The sequence below is a fragment of the Dendrobates tinctorius genome, unplaced genomic scaffold, assembly GCF_039654945.1.
Source record: "Dendrobates tinctorius isolate UK_male_01 unplaced genomic scaffold, ASM3965494v1 ptg000020l, whole genome shotgun sequence".
In the NCBI taxonomy this organism is placed as follows: Eukaryota; Metazoa; Chordata; class Amphibia; order Anura; family Dendrobatidae; genus Dendrobates; species Dendrobates tinctorius.
The window spans coordinates 13,259,961-13,273,784 of NW_027361688.1; the positions used below are offsets into that span (position 1 = coordinate 13,259,961).

Genomic DNA, 13,824 nt, shown 5'->3' on the forward strand with positions numbered 1-13,824 from the left:
ATATCAGACCTATAAATCTAATATTACTATTGTGACTATGTATATAGTATATCTTCAGAGCGCTGAGCATGCCTTTTGCAATGCATTTTTACAATGTGCTGGAATTGGGCGCCTGTAAAAGCGGTTTTGCCGATCATCTCCAACACCATTCCATTTTATACAACCCCCAATAACAACCTCGGTATTTCCAAAGCCGGATTAACATTACTGGATCACTTACAGTATATTTTCTTAAGTCGCGTAAAAGTTTCTTTATCAGCGTCTCGTCCTCCTGTGCACCTGACCGCAATGAATTTGTTTGTCTGGGTGCCTTACACAAGAGCCAAGCCACCGACATTAATATCTAATATTAGATGGAGATCCATGGCTGCAGAACAAGCTTGGGAACTCTTAATCCAGGGTATTAAAGACGTGAAGAAGTTGGAAGACGATGAGTATAAAACACAATAAAGCAATATTCCGCACTGAGCTTCATCTCCATCCGGGACACCTTGGCTTGATTCTGGATCAAATGAGTTTTACATTTTTCACAAAGAAGTGATTGGACTTTAAATGGGAACTTTAACTTGCAGCTAAAGTTACATAAATCAATAGTAGAGACAGAGATTAGAAACTTTGTAATATATCTTATCAGAGAGTTCTGCTCCTTTTATGAGTCACTTCTTTCCTCTCTCCTGAATTCACCATCCACTCTGGCAGCACAGATCAATTCTATTTTGCTTGAGACAAGACAGGTTACCAGCACATGGGGGGAAGTGGTTACACCTCTTATAATACTCTGTGGAGAGGGGTAGGAGGACTGAGGCAGAGGGAGACACAGAAAGATTGTGCTGAGCTTTCTAACAAGTCTTTTACCTCATCTTAGAGCTGAATTCACATCCGCACTGCTCGGTATTGCTGTATAATGTATTCCAGGCTGCTGCTTCTTCTCTCTGTGTGCTACCTAAGGAATGAAGAGAAGGGATCCATCCCTGTGTGCTTTGTTGTGCGTGGAAGATGTCAGAAGAGCTAGCTTCCTCTCACCAGCTCAGAATCAATTGCAAATTAAGAGAGAGCCCTCAGAGGGTAAAACAGGTGTAAGTCGCATACTGGTGCTATATAAGTTACTTGGAAGTACAGTTGCCCTTTAAAACCGTTGAATGGATTGGAAAAAAAAGGGAGAACAGCGCCACTCTTGACGATAGGCTTGCTGCAGTATAACAGCAATGAATGGTGCCGTGTTAAGAATGTTCTGTGGACAAAAGCAGCACCATTTCTAGAAAAAGTAAACTCTTATTTTTTGGCTAGCCCCTTAAATTATTTGAATGCAATGAATGTTATACCTACCGAAGTGTACCAGCCCGAAATACACCTTTAGGAGCTGCAACCATCGGATTTGACTGATGACCCGTGACTGCTCTCCTAAGAATACAGACATTACAAGCTAATTGGCACTTATTTAAAGGGAACCTATCACTATATTTCATGATTGCAACCAGGTATGTTTTACTGTTCCTAACTGATACTTTGAAATGCCGGCCAGGGACAGTGCATATCAGCTGGCTAGTCCAACCGTTGGTTGCCGGCTATCTTCTTCCCACTTAATTTTGGCTGGAGTGAGTCAGTCCTGTGCACTATTCAATGCAGCTATATAGGGGCAAACAAGCATTAATGCTCTCACGCTGTGACGGTCTTTGGTAGCGAAGGGAGGCCTCAAACTGTCAGTGGAACTGGGACCCTAATTATCCCTGTCCCAGGGGTACTCTTGAAGTTAGAGAGGCCCGAGTCTCCGCCCTTACTATGCTCCTGGACTGCAGTGACTATTAAAACAAACCAACCCCTTGGCGCGCTTCCCTCACCCCACCCATGACAACAAAAACAAACTTGAGAACCAAAATTGATGGGTGAAGGTCGGTCACAGCTTTATTAGAATTATTTGGAACATACATTTAAATGGCACGTAACTTTATTAAAACGCGCTCGCCGCGTAATGCCCTGCTGCTTATTCACAGGCAAGTCAGCCAGCGAGCCGTAACCTTGTGCCTTTCCTCCTTTCACCGCTGTGACTTGAATTCTACAAGAAAACAAACAGATATTGACATTAGAGAACAAACATCACATAAAACAAAAAGAAAAAACCAAGGGGAGGGAGGGACAAGCGCCTCCAGGTCCCAGAAATCTGGGGGAAGAGGGGGAAGCTGGCTGTGCTCCCACGTTTTATATCCACAGGAAGGGGCTGTACTAACCCCTTCCTGCTCCTATTGGCCTTTAGCACACCAAAAATTTAACCCCCAGCCTGCCGAAACTGCGGGGGATCAGACAACGTGCGCCCCAGCCACCAGGGGAAAAAAGGGGGGGAGAAGGGGCTCCACAGTCAGAGGCACTTTCCTTAACTAGTGCAGTGCCTACCATTAAGCCCAAATCTTTCACCTCCCCCACCCCACGAGGCATGGGACAGAAATATAAGGTAAACAAGACACAAAGACAGAACAGGGATAGCAGAAAACCTCTACTAAACTAACCAACCCAACAATATTGAGGAGGATAGAGACGGGGAGAAATAAACTAAATTCGAACAGGGACCAGGAGATACAGTAATATGTTTACCCCTATTAATGTTAACCTTTTTTCTTTGTAGCAATTTTGGTTTTTGCAACAGCTATTTCAGTTTCATATATCTAATAACTGATGGACTCAGTTATATTTCTGGATTCAAATAAGGTTTATTGTACTAACAGAAAATGTGCAATCTGCATTTAAACAAAATTCGACCGGTGCAAAAGTATGGGCACCTCAACATAAAAGTGACATTAATATTTCGTAGATCCTCCTTTTGCAAAAATAACAGCCTCTAGTCGCTTCCTGTAGCTATTAATGAGTTCCTGGATCCTGGATGAAGGTATTTTTGACTATTCCTGTTTACAAAGCAATTCCAGTTGAGTTAAGTTTGATGGTCGCCGAGCATGGACAGCCCGCTTCAAATCATCCCACAGATGTTCAATGATATTCAGGTCTGAGGACTGGGATGGCCATTCCAAAACGTTGTAATTGTTCCTCTGCATGAATGCCTGAGTAGATTTGGAGCGGTGTTTTGCATCATTGTCTTGCTGAAATATCCATCCCCTGAGTAACTTCAACTTCGTCACTGATTCTTGCACATTATTATCAAGAATCTGCTGATACTGAGTTGAATCCATGCGACCCTCAACTTTAACAAGATTCCCGGTGCCGGCATTGGCCACACAGCCCCAAAGCATGATGGAACCTCCACCAAATTTTACTGTGGGTAGCAAGTGTTTTTCTTGGAATGATGTGTTTTTTAGCCTCCATGCATAACGCCTTTTTGTATGACCAAACAACTCAATCTTTGTTTCATCAGTCCACAGGACCTTCTTCCAAAATGTAACTGGCTTGTCCAAATGTGCTTTTGCATACCTCAGGCAACTCTGTTTGTGGCGTGCTTGCAGAAACGGCTTCTTTCGCATCACTCTCCCATACAGCTTCTCCTTGTGCAAAGTGCGCTGTATTGTTGACCGATGCACAGTGACACCATCTGCAGCAAGATGATGCTGCAGGTCTTTGGAGGTGGTCTGGGGATTGTCCTTGACTGTTCCCACCATTCTTCTTCTCTGCCTTTCTGATACTTTTCTTGGCCTGCCACTTCTGGGCTTAACAAGAACTGTACCTGTGTTCTTCCATTTCCTTACTATGTTCCTCACAGTGGAAACTGACAGGTTAAATCTCTGAGACAACTTTTTGTATCCTTCCCCTAAAAAGCTATGTTGAATAATCTTTGTTTTCAGATCATTTGAGAGTTGTTTTGAGGAGCCCATGATGCCACTCTTCATAGGAGAATCAAATAGGAGAACTACTTGCAAGTGGCCACCTTAAATACCTTTTCTCATGATTTGATACACCTGGCTATGAAGTTCAAAGCTCAATGAGGTTACAAAAACAATTTAGTGCTTCAGGAAGTCAGTAAAAAGTAGTTAGGAGTGTTCAAATCAAGAAAATGATAAGGGTGCCCATACTTTTGCACTGGTCAAATTTTGTTTAAATTCAGATTGCACATTTTCTGTTAGTACAATAAATCTCATTTGAATCCAGAAATATAACCGAGTCCATCACTTATCAGATATATGAAACTGAAATAGCTGTTGCCAAAACCAAAATTGTTATAAAGAAAAAAGGTTAACATTAATAGGGGTGCCCAAACTTTAATATATGACTGTAACTGCTCATGTACTACAGCAAACCACAGAATACTACTACAACTCTATTCCAACCACTTAGCTTTAGCACACAGCACAGGAAGACAAATCTTTCACCGGCAAGGACAGGAAGGTCTAACCAGTTTTTATAGGAAGAGGTAATGACCAAATCAGAAGTAGCTGTAATGAAGCAGCGTGTTTCTGACCAGCATGGAAAGGTTCGTTAACCTCTTCAGCATCAGAGGTAACTAAATATATTTAATAAGGGACACAAATCACACCATCTCTGAATAGAATTCTTTACCTAACATGTCTGTTTAACTCCAGGTCTACCAGGGGGACGTGACCCTCCTCGTGACAAATATGCCTAGATTATGTATGTTATTAGCAGCACATTCCCTGTTTACATGAGTGGATGTGCTGCCAACAATGATTGGGCTCATGCAAAAGATGTCAACAGTCAGCAAGTTATTCGACAGCTGATGGCTTCCTTGTTTGCACGGGGCAGTGATTTGGAATGAGCAATATTGCCCCTTTTTCCAATTATCTGCACATGCAAAAAAGCCCTAAAGTTGTTGACACTCAGCTTTTCTAGGCATACCTGCTTCGGCTACCCTGTTTAATTCTGCCTCCCCCTGTCAACAGTTGAATCGCTTTTTCAAAAAAGCTCAAATAGAATGAATGGATCTGCAGTACCACACCCAACCCATAGACAGGTGCAGTACTATTTTTGGTAGGAAGCAGCCATGGTTTTTGGTTTCTCTTCATCTTGGGTACTCCTTTTAATTATGGGTACTCCCAAGTTTTGGAGTTATATAACAGGTGTAACAGAAGATTTGCAGGATTTTGGACCAGGAACCGTGTTGATAGTCCGTTGCCTCCTGAGCAGAGCTCTACAAAACCACCTCTTATCTGCTCCATTTCTGATCAGTCACCTTGGCATGACTTCCTTGCTGCGGTACCTTTCCCGCATGACGTCTTCAGAAGAGGAACTGGGGAGTGAGATGGAAATGCCAGTATTGTTGTAGTATTTTCTTAGTTGTTAAGGGGTTTAAAGATTGGAAAAAAATATGGTTGCCTTGAAGATTCGGCACCATTCTTGTGTATGGGTTGAGTCTAAAGTTACATCTCAGTCATTGCAATACCAGTCATAGCCTATGGGTAAAAGTGGCACTGTTCCTAGGCGAAAGCCACACCTTTAATTTTTGCCCTTACCGTCGGCTTTGTGTGTTGGCACTTAAAGTCCCAGCACACTTATAACATATAGACTTTGCACGTAGCTGAGCCATACGGTTATCTGTGCAATCACCGCGCTCAAGATCACTCAGCTGGCTTTAATTTTGGATATTACACATCAGTTGGCAGAGGAGAAATATGCTGTTTTTGTTGTAAATAGTTGACCGCGCTCGAAAATCTCCGTCTCTGGGAATTGGAGCAAAAGAAAACAATAGGTTTCAGATTCGCTCTTGTTGAGGTGCAGCGTTCCCTTTCATCAATTTTTTTTTTTTTTCGGAAAATTTCAGAAAGGTTGTATAGAGGTGGGCAGTATTCATATAGGAAAAGCTACTAGGGCAGTGGAACCAATCAGATATAGGATTTTGAGGGTGTCTATTGACACCATGAAAGTATGGTGACCATGCATGTGAAATCTAAAAGGGATTGGCTAGGGAGTAAACTGGTTTGGCAGTGAAAACAAGCTATCACCTATCCATAGCATGCATCTAACCTAACCCCAGCGTAAGAGGGATTAAAAAAATTTTTTCTGGAATCATCGCCAGATTTAAGGTTGACTAAACATGTCCAACCGCTTGAACCCCAACTCTAATCTGTGAGAGAACCTGGCAGCAAGTGTTCGATTTTCTTGCAGCACCATCACAATGAAGAATTACACAACTCATTGGACTGTCCATGTAATGCAGCCACATGATGGTTCCTCCAGCGCAAGAGAGACCCTTCCATCTGGTTTCTGCACTGGTTTCTAGACCCTCCTCGAGGACCTCCGTTATTTATTTACCTATTAAAGTTTTTTAAAATGCGTTTTCTAAACGAGAGAAAGCAAAATTAAATATACCACAATAGCAGATGAGTAATTTTATTTGTTCAATGACTAGCCGCTGCCGAGCCCGGTAAGAGTAGGTGGCACCCCGGGTGCTGGGACAGGGACGTTAAGACCAGCTGCCATAGAGGATCAGACTGGATGCCGGACTAGGGCAGTGCAAATTGAATTACCCCTCTTTACAATGATTCTTACATTGCTCTTTCCTAGAAAATGTATTTTCCATCATGGAATTCATGGAATTAATCATCTTTTTTTCCAGCCGTAACTGATATGTCTCAGTCACTCCAGTAAAAGAAGGTGGAGCATAACCCAAGGATTCTCTCTTTTTTGTTTTTTTCCGATCTCATGTTTCGCCGTCCCATTTCTCCTCAGGTCCCACTTATGTGTCGCCTACATTGTTCTTGGTAATGCCAGGAATATTTATTTGTAAGCTTATATGGAAACGCGATTAAAAAAAAAACCTCCTGCCTGACTTTATCAACCTTTTTATTTCAGACATTGACGAGTGCTTAGTAAACAACGGAGGATGTGACCACTTTTGCCGGAATACGGTTGGAAGCTTTGAATGCAGTTGCCAGAAGGGATACAAGTTACTGACAGATGAACGCACCTGCCAAGGTAAATGTAGGTCTGGGTCCCCAAGATTTCTCTCAAACTTTGTATTTTCTAATGGGGAAATTTTCAGCATTTGTGTAATTGACGCACTGTTGGGAGGCAGCAACTTTGGAGTGCTGGACAACCACTTTAATGCACATATTGATTTCTAGATAATTGACATTGGTCGTATTCCAGCCAAATGTAAAACCTCTTGGACACTTCTGGTCCAGTATTGTGCCCAGGATGTCACTTGTGAGAGCAGCAGTTTTGACTTCAGAGCTGTTCTACCTATAACAATTGAGAGATGTTTAGGAAGTTGCGATAATTTGGTAATGTTTGAGCTCGCCGCGTCTAAAGGCCCTCATCCGTTTTTGATTAATGTCCTGATAATTTCAGACATTGATCAATTGCGGGAAAGAAGGGGATCAGCATGTTGAGTTTAAGTGACTGATCCTTTTGTTCCTATAGATGATAAACCATCGCCAGCATCGTTTGGCAGAAGGTTGGTCTTTTTAATGAGTAGTTCAATGCTCGTTTACTGCTCTGATCGCAAGACCTGACAAAACCTTATTTCGAACGAGCGTTCTTTCAGACGCTGGTTAACCAATTCTCTGCTGGGCAAAGTGCACATTACGATAGGTCGGCAGTGATGGTTCTCTGCAGAACAATAATTTATACATAAGCTATCAAAGGTGTATAGGAGTCTACAGGGCCGGACTGGCCATCTGGCAATTGACAGAAGGGCCTGTCTGGTTGTTGGCTGCCTTGTCTGCTACATTGTTAACCGGGAAAAATGCTAAGTACTACATCTGGGCAAAAAAAAATGAAACAGCATATACAGAATGGGAGGAATAGGGCTAAGCAACAGCACATGTGAAAAGACTTGGGTATACTAATAGATCACAGACTGAACATGAGGCAACAGAGTAATGCAGCAGCAAAAAAGGCAAATACAATTCTAGATCACGTGAAGTCACGTGAAGTCATTATTTCCCTCTACTCCTCTTTGGTCAGACCTCATCTGGAATACTGTGTCCAGTTTTGGGCACCACATTTTAAAAAAGACATTAACAAACTGGAGCAAGTTCAGAGAATAGCGACCAGAATGGTGACCGGTCTGCAAACCATGTCCTATGAGGAACGGTTGCAAGATTTGGGAATGTTTAGCTTGCAAATGAGAAGATTGAGCGGAGACTTAATAGCTGTCTACAAATATCTCAAGGGCTGTCACATTGTAGAAGGATCATCTTTATTCTCATTTGCACAAGGAAAGACTAGAAGCAATGGGATGAAACTGAATGGGAGGAGACACAGATTAGATATTAGAAAAAAAACTTTTTGACAGTTAGGATGATCAATGAGTGGAACAGCCTGCCACGAGAGGTGGTGAGTTCTCCTTCAATAGAAGTCCTCAAACAGAGGCTGGACAGACATCTGTCTGGGATGATTTAGTGAATCCTGCTTTGATCAGGGGGTTGGACCAGATGGCCCAGGAGGTCCCTTCCAACTCCACCATTCTATGATTCTATGAATCAGTGTTCTCAAGAAGCCCATACTGTTAAGAGTTGTGACGGGACACAAAGTCGCTGGCTCCGTCACTTACCCCACCAGGCCACGGGTATCATTAAAAATATTGGTCTTGTAGTAAATTTTTCTTTCCTCCATCCAGGGTAATATTAGTAATATATCCCATCTGATGCTTGAGGACAGGGACAGCATGGGCCTGTGTGATTTCAAATGCCAGGACTGAATTTCAGTCCCAGTCCGTACCTAGGCACCTACAAAAAATACCCCCTTTACACCAAGTGGTCTATTCTTCTGAATGATGGGTGTAGGTCCTACCTCAACTTAGTGGAAGAGCTTGAAGAATAAAACTTCTTGAAGAGTCAGCCATGCCAAATTGAAACCCTTTCCCTGTGTTCTTGTTAGTCCCTGTCTGGGAGCTTTCTTAAGCCAACAGTGGTACCGAGAAGGATCTCATCTATGTCTGTAGATGTGTAGGGAGGAGTCGTAAGGACATCTTTGAGCTTTGTTAATTTTGGAAGTTCTTCTGCCTAGTTTGTGAAGATTGAAATCTGTAGGTGTTATTGATGGATGGTAGATCTACAAGTGTAGACATCACTCAATTCCCGCCACCAATTTCCATATCATGGTGATTTTTAGTAGGTGAAATCGCATCCTCTATTCCCATGGTGACGACATCATTTAACACATAGAAGAACGTTGGCCAAGTCTTCGACTTATTCCAGACGTATTTATGTTGTCCCGGAGAACCCCCTTATTACAATTTTTATGGAATGCCAAAAATGGATGAGAACTTTGCTTCATAGCTGGGAAATTGTGTTGGAATCCAAGGACTTTCATAAACTTATCCAACCATTCATATAATAATTTTATCTTGTTTTTTTTTTTATGCCCCTGCCCAAATATTAAATGTTAATCTCTCATGTATTTGAGTTATAGTTCTCAGAAGCCTTGTTCCAAAAAAAAAAAAAAAACCCTCTCGCTGATATCAGAACAGATGAAACCCTTGATGGGTCATTTTCAAGAACATTTAATTTTATTAAGGATATATTAGATTTTACTGCCTGCGGAATATGTTGAGTCTTTGTAAATAAAATGATTATTATTTAATATTAACTCTTAATTTTGGACGCTCTTGAAGAACCTTTACTAATTATGTCCATATTTTCTCGGAGAACTGGGGTGCCGTTTTATTTGCATCGTCCAACATTACGTCCAAAGAAAAATGCTTGTTAAGGGTTGGCAGAATATTCCATTACTCACATCACCGTTATTAATATCTTGTCAGCCCCATGACAATAATAGGAATAGTGTTTTATCTGGCCGAGGAGAGCTGCTCACTTTGGCCACAGCCAACTACCTTCCATGGTCCACTGGAGCCTCAGTGAGATGGAACGGCGTGTTGTATGTAGTTGTTGATGTTGTGCGTCTCCCTTTTGTATGAAAACCTTTTGATAGATGAGAAATTCACCAATGGATAGACGCCAGACAAGAAACCGTGACGGATGATGCCCCATCTATCGTCCATGTTTGACTTAAAAATCGTAGTTCTCGTAGTAGACTTCCATTTGAGCACATGGTTAACCACTCCGTCATGCAATTAATGGTGTCGGAACCAAATTGTTCTTGTCGGTGGTCGTAAAGGCTGAACCACCTTGCCTTACCTGTTGATAGGCGATAAGTCTTTCTTGGACCAACCCTTTAGCTCAAGAGAAACACACAAAAAAGTAGTAAAAGAAAACAGGCTTACAGTGAAATGTAAAACCTCTTCCGGTTGGGCATTCTACATTCTGACGGTGACAGGACAATTGTGTACAAGATAATTGTGTACGGACTATTGTGTACAGACAATTGTGTACAGGCCAATTGTGTACAATGACAATTGTGTACAAGGCAATTGTGTACAAGGCGATTGCCCTGTACACAATTGTCCTTGTACACAATTGTCCTTGGACACAATTGGCCTGTACACAATTTTCTGTACACAATTGTCCGTACACAATTATCTTGTACACAATTGTCATGGAACCCATTCTGACTGCTTTAACTGTAAAGAACCCTTTCCTATTTAGCTGTAAGAATCTCCTTTATTCCACCCATGATGAGTGCTCCCCTGGTCCTTAGAAGGAATGTCATGTTCCCCCCGTCCTTTTGTACTGACCAAACGTATATTTATTCATGTATATCAGATTCCCTCCGAGACGTCTTTTTTCCAAGCTAAACAAGCCCAACTTTTCCAACCTCTCATGATCTGAGAGACCTTCCATCCCTTGTAATAATCTAGTTGCCACCTTTTGAAATGACTCTAACTTCTGAATATCCTTTTTAAAATGTGGAGCCCAAAACTGGATCCCATATTCTAGATGTGGCCTGACCAGTGATTTATAAAGGGGTAATAATACGTTGGGATCGTGGGAATTTATTTATCATTTTATACATCCTAAAATCGTGTTTGCTTTTGCGGCTGTTGCCTGACATTGAGTGCTGCTGCTCAGCTTACTTGAAGAATCCCCCGTCCTTCTCCTGTTCTGCAGTTCTGACTATTCTCCCATCTAATGTATATGCAGCTATAGGATTACTCCTTCCCAGGGCCATTACTCTACATTAAATCTCATTTTTCAAGTGTTTGCCTATTCAGACATCTTATCCAGATCGTTTTGTAATAAAATAGAGTCTAGATCAGTTTTTATTACCCTTCATAGTTTGGGTTCATCAGTAAAGACTGACACTTTACTCTCAATCCCAAGGTCATTAATAAAGAGAATAAAAATATTTGATCCCAATACAGATCCTTAAGGGTGTATGAACCCTAAAAAGGAATCCTTTTTCATCTGTTTGGTCTGCGTTCTTTTTTTTGTTGTTTTTTTTAAAGACACCCCAAAATCTTTTTTTTTTTTTTTTTTTTTTGTCTGTCCAAGAAAAGATCACCAACAAATCCGTTTACATTTTTATTAATAGCAGAAATGAAAAGCTTTAAAAAATAAAATAAAAACATGCTGGGTGAAGAAACTCTATAGACCAAGGTCACATGCATCTGTCTGATCAGCAATCTAGCTGGGGGTGCAAAAGTTTGTGTCCCGTCACTACTGTTGCTTCTACTTAGTCGCAGGGGTGCAGTGAGTGCCGGCACGGTAGCAGGCAAATTAGATGATGTCATATTTATCACTGCCAGTAAAGGGTGTTTTGCTGGATGGAAGATATGTTTCTCCCAGCAGATTAATGTTTGGCCAGGTTTTTCCTTAAAGACGGGACCTGCGATGTCAGGGTCACGTGATCAGCCCATGTGATGTCTACCTCACTGGTGGGAGGGGTTAGGCCCTATGTAATGGAGGTTGGTGATTGCCACAGTGTGAGTGTGTTTCTGGAAGCTACAGGAACTTGTGTGGACTCATCCTAAAACTTGTATATAGGATTCCTGTGCTGCAGTACTATCGCAGCAAGACTCGGAAGCACTCTGGGAATGGCACTTGGCGAATGCCGCAGGACCTGGCAGCCGCTTAGTCACACCGTCCCGTGCAAGGAGTGAGTCTGGGACCAGTGGTTCTCCAAGCTGGAGTATGTGTTTGATTTCCCTTATGTTTTGTTAAGCTGCTGGTTACTGAGTGACATTAAAACCACTGAAATTGGACTTTATGCCTCGTTACTGCCTCCCAGCTATTGCCTACCAGAGCGAATCCCTACAATTGGTGGACTGAATGCGGGCAGAAGCGGTGAGGCCAGGCTGTTTTGATTTTTTGATCGGTACCCCAGCCTATGTCCTGGGTGAAACGAGTGGCAGAGATCCAGGCGGGGAACTGTCCAGAAATGGCGGCCACGGTAAAAACGCTCATAGAGGTCATGCGACAGCAACAGCAGGCTATGCAGCAGCAGGCTACACAGCAGCAGCAGGCTATGCAGCAGCAACAGGAGACTATGCAGCAGCAGGCTATGCAGCAGGAAACCAATCAGCTGTTGATACAGCATATCACAACAGCGCAAGCAAAAGGAGCTGACCGTGAATCCAGGATATTCGGAAAGCGGTTTGTACAGCAATTCCTAAAATGGAGAAATCGGATGATGTGTACGCGTATCTGGAGATGTTCGAAGGAGTCGCTGAGAGAGAGAAGCTACCCCGGGACCATTGGGCAGGTGTCCTCGCTCCGTTTCTGAACCCAGGACCGTTGAAAGCGTATCTTGACCTACCCCAGAGCACAGGGCGGACTTCACGGTCGTCAGGGATGAGATACTGGTACGCCTTGGGGTAAATGTGTTAGTGCGGGCCCAGCGGGTGCACCAGTGGGAGTTTACCCCTCCAAGCCAGCCCTGTCCCAGTATTATGATCTTTTGCACCTGTTACAAAAGTGGTTGCAGCCTGAAGTGTTGTCCCCCACGGCCATACTGGACCGCATAGTGACTGATAGATTTTGGAGGGCTTTGCCCCACTCCCTCCAGACCTGGGTCAGACAGGCATCCCCTACTGATGCCATGCAGATGATAGACCTCATAGAAAGGGGCTATCAAGGAGTTACAGGGAGGGACCCCCGAAAGGTATCAGGAAGGTTCCCTAAGTCCCCGCCCCTGGTTTGGCGAGCAGAGCCCAGGAAGGCTGCTCCAGACTTATCTGGGGAAGTAAGGAGCCCCATAATCTGCTGGCGGTGCCAAGAACCAGGTCATATGAGAGCTGATTGCCCCCACCTGACTGAGCCCATGGACACCAATTTTGGTTACCGCCAGTCCCACTATGCCGAACCAATGTGTGCAATGGGCACCCCGAAAGGCCATAATATGGAACATTTGTGTCGGGTAGAAGTGGAGGGCACCCCGGCTGTGGCCCTATTGGACTCAGGGAGTCTTGTAACCCTGGTACGAGCCAGCTGGATACACACCAGCGAGTATACGGGTCGGAATATTGGGGTGTTGTGTATACATGGGGACTTAAAAGACTATCCCACCGCACTAGTCGTAATCAGCATGCCAGCAGGGAGGCGGTGCCACGAGGTGGGGGTGGTGACTAATTTACATTATGAAGTGATAATTGGAAGAGACTTTCCGTTGTTTTCTGTGCTGTGGCCGTCTGTGGTACCATCCACTGAGCAACTGCCGGTACCAGAGGCAACCAGGTTACATTCTCCAGAAGGGGGGCATGAACCTGGTGGCCTGGAGGAAGATGTGCTGGCGGTAGCAATAACCTTCCCTTCGGTGGAGGAAGGGGAGAGTTCTCCCCTAGAAGGATTGGCTGGAGAGGTGGAAGACTTGCCGCCGGGACCTGAGTTGTCAGACTTGAATGTATCAGGTGACAATTTTGGTACAGCGCAACTCCGAGACCTTACTTTAGCCCGGGCCAGAGAAAATGTACTGTTTGTCAATGGGGAACCCCAACAACCTGGGGTAGATACGGTGTTCCCACGCTTTGAGGTGAACCAGGATTTGTTGTACCGAGTGGAGAAAATACGTGGGGAAATTGTAGAACAATTA

The 13,824-nt window shown here is 43.4% G+C and overlaps 1 protein-coding gene across 6 annotated transcripts in view; it reads left to right on the forward strand.

The window, feature by feature from the left end:
* Positions 1 to 13,824, forward strand: part of SCUBE1 (signal peptide, CUB domain and EGF like domain containing 1) — a 266,698-nt gene that overhangs the window by 211,532 nt on the left and 41,342 nt on the right. For all 6 annotated transcript variants that reach the window (XM_073567715.1, XM_073567716.1, XM_073567713.1 and 3 more), the window contains one exon: positions 6,745 to 6,867. In XM_073567715.1, the coding sequence (XP_073423816.1) occupies positions 6,745 to 6,867 (123 nt within the window). The remainder of the gene's footprint in view (positions 1 to 6,744; positions 6,868 to 13,824) is intronic.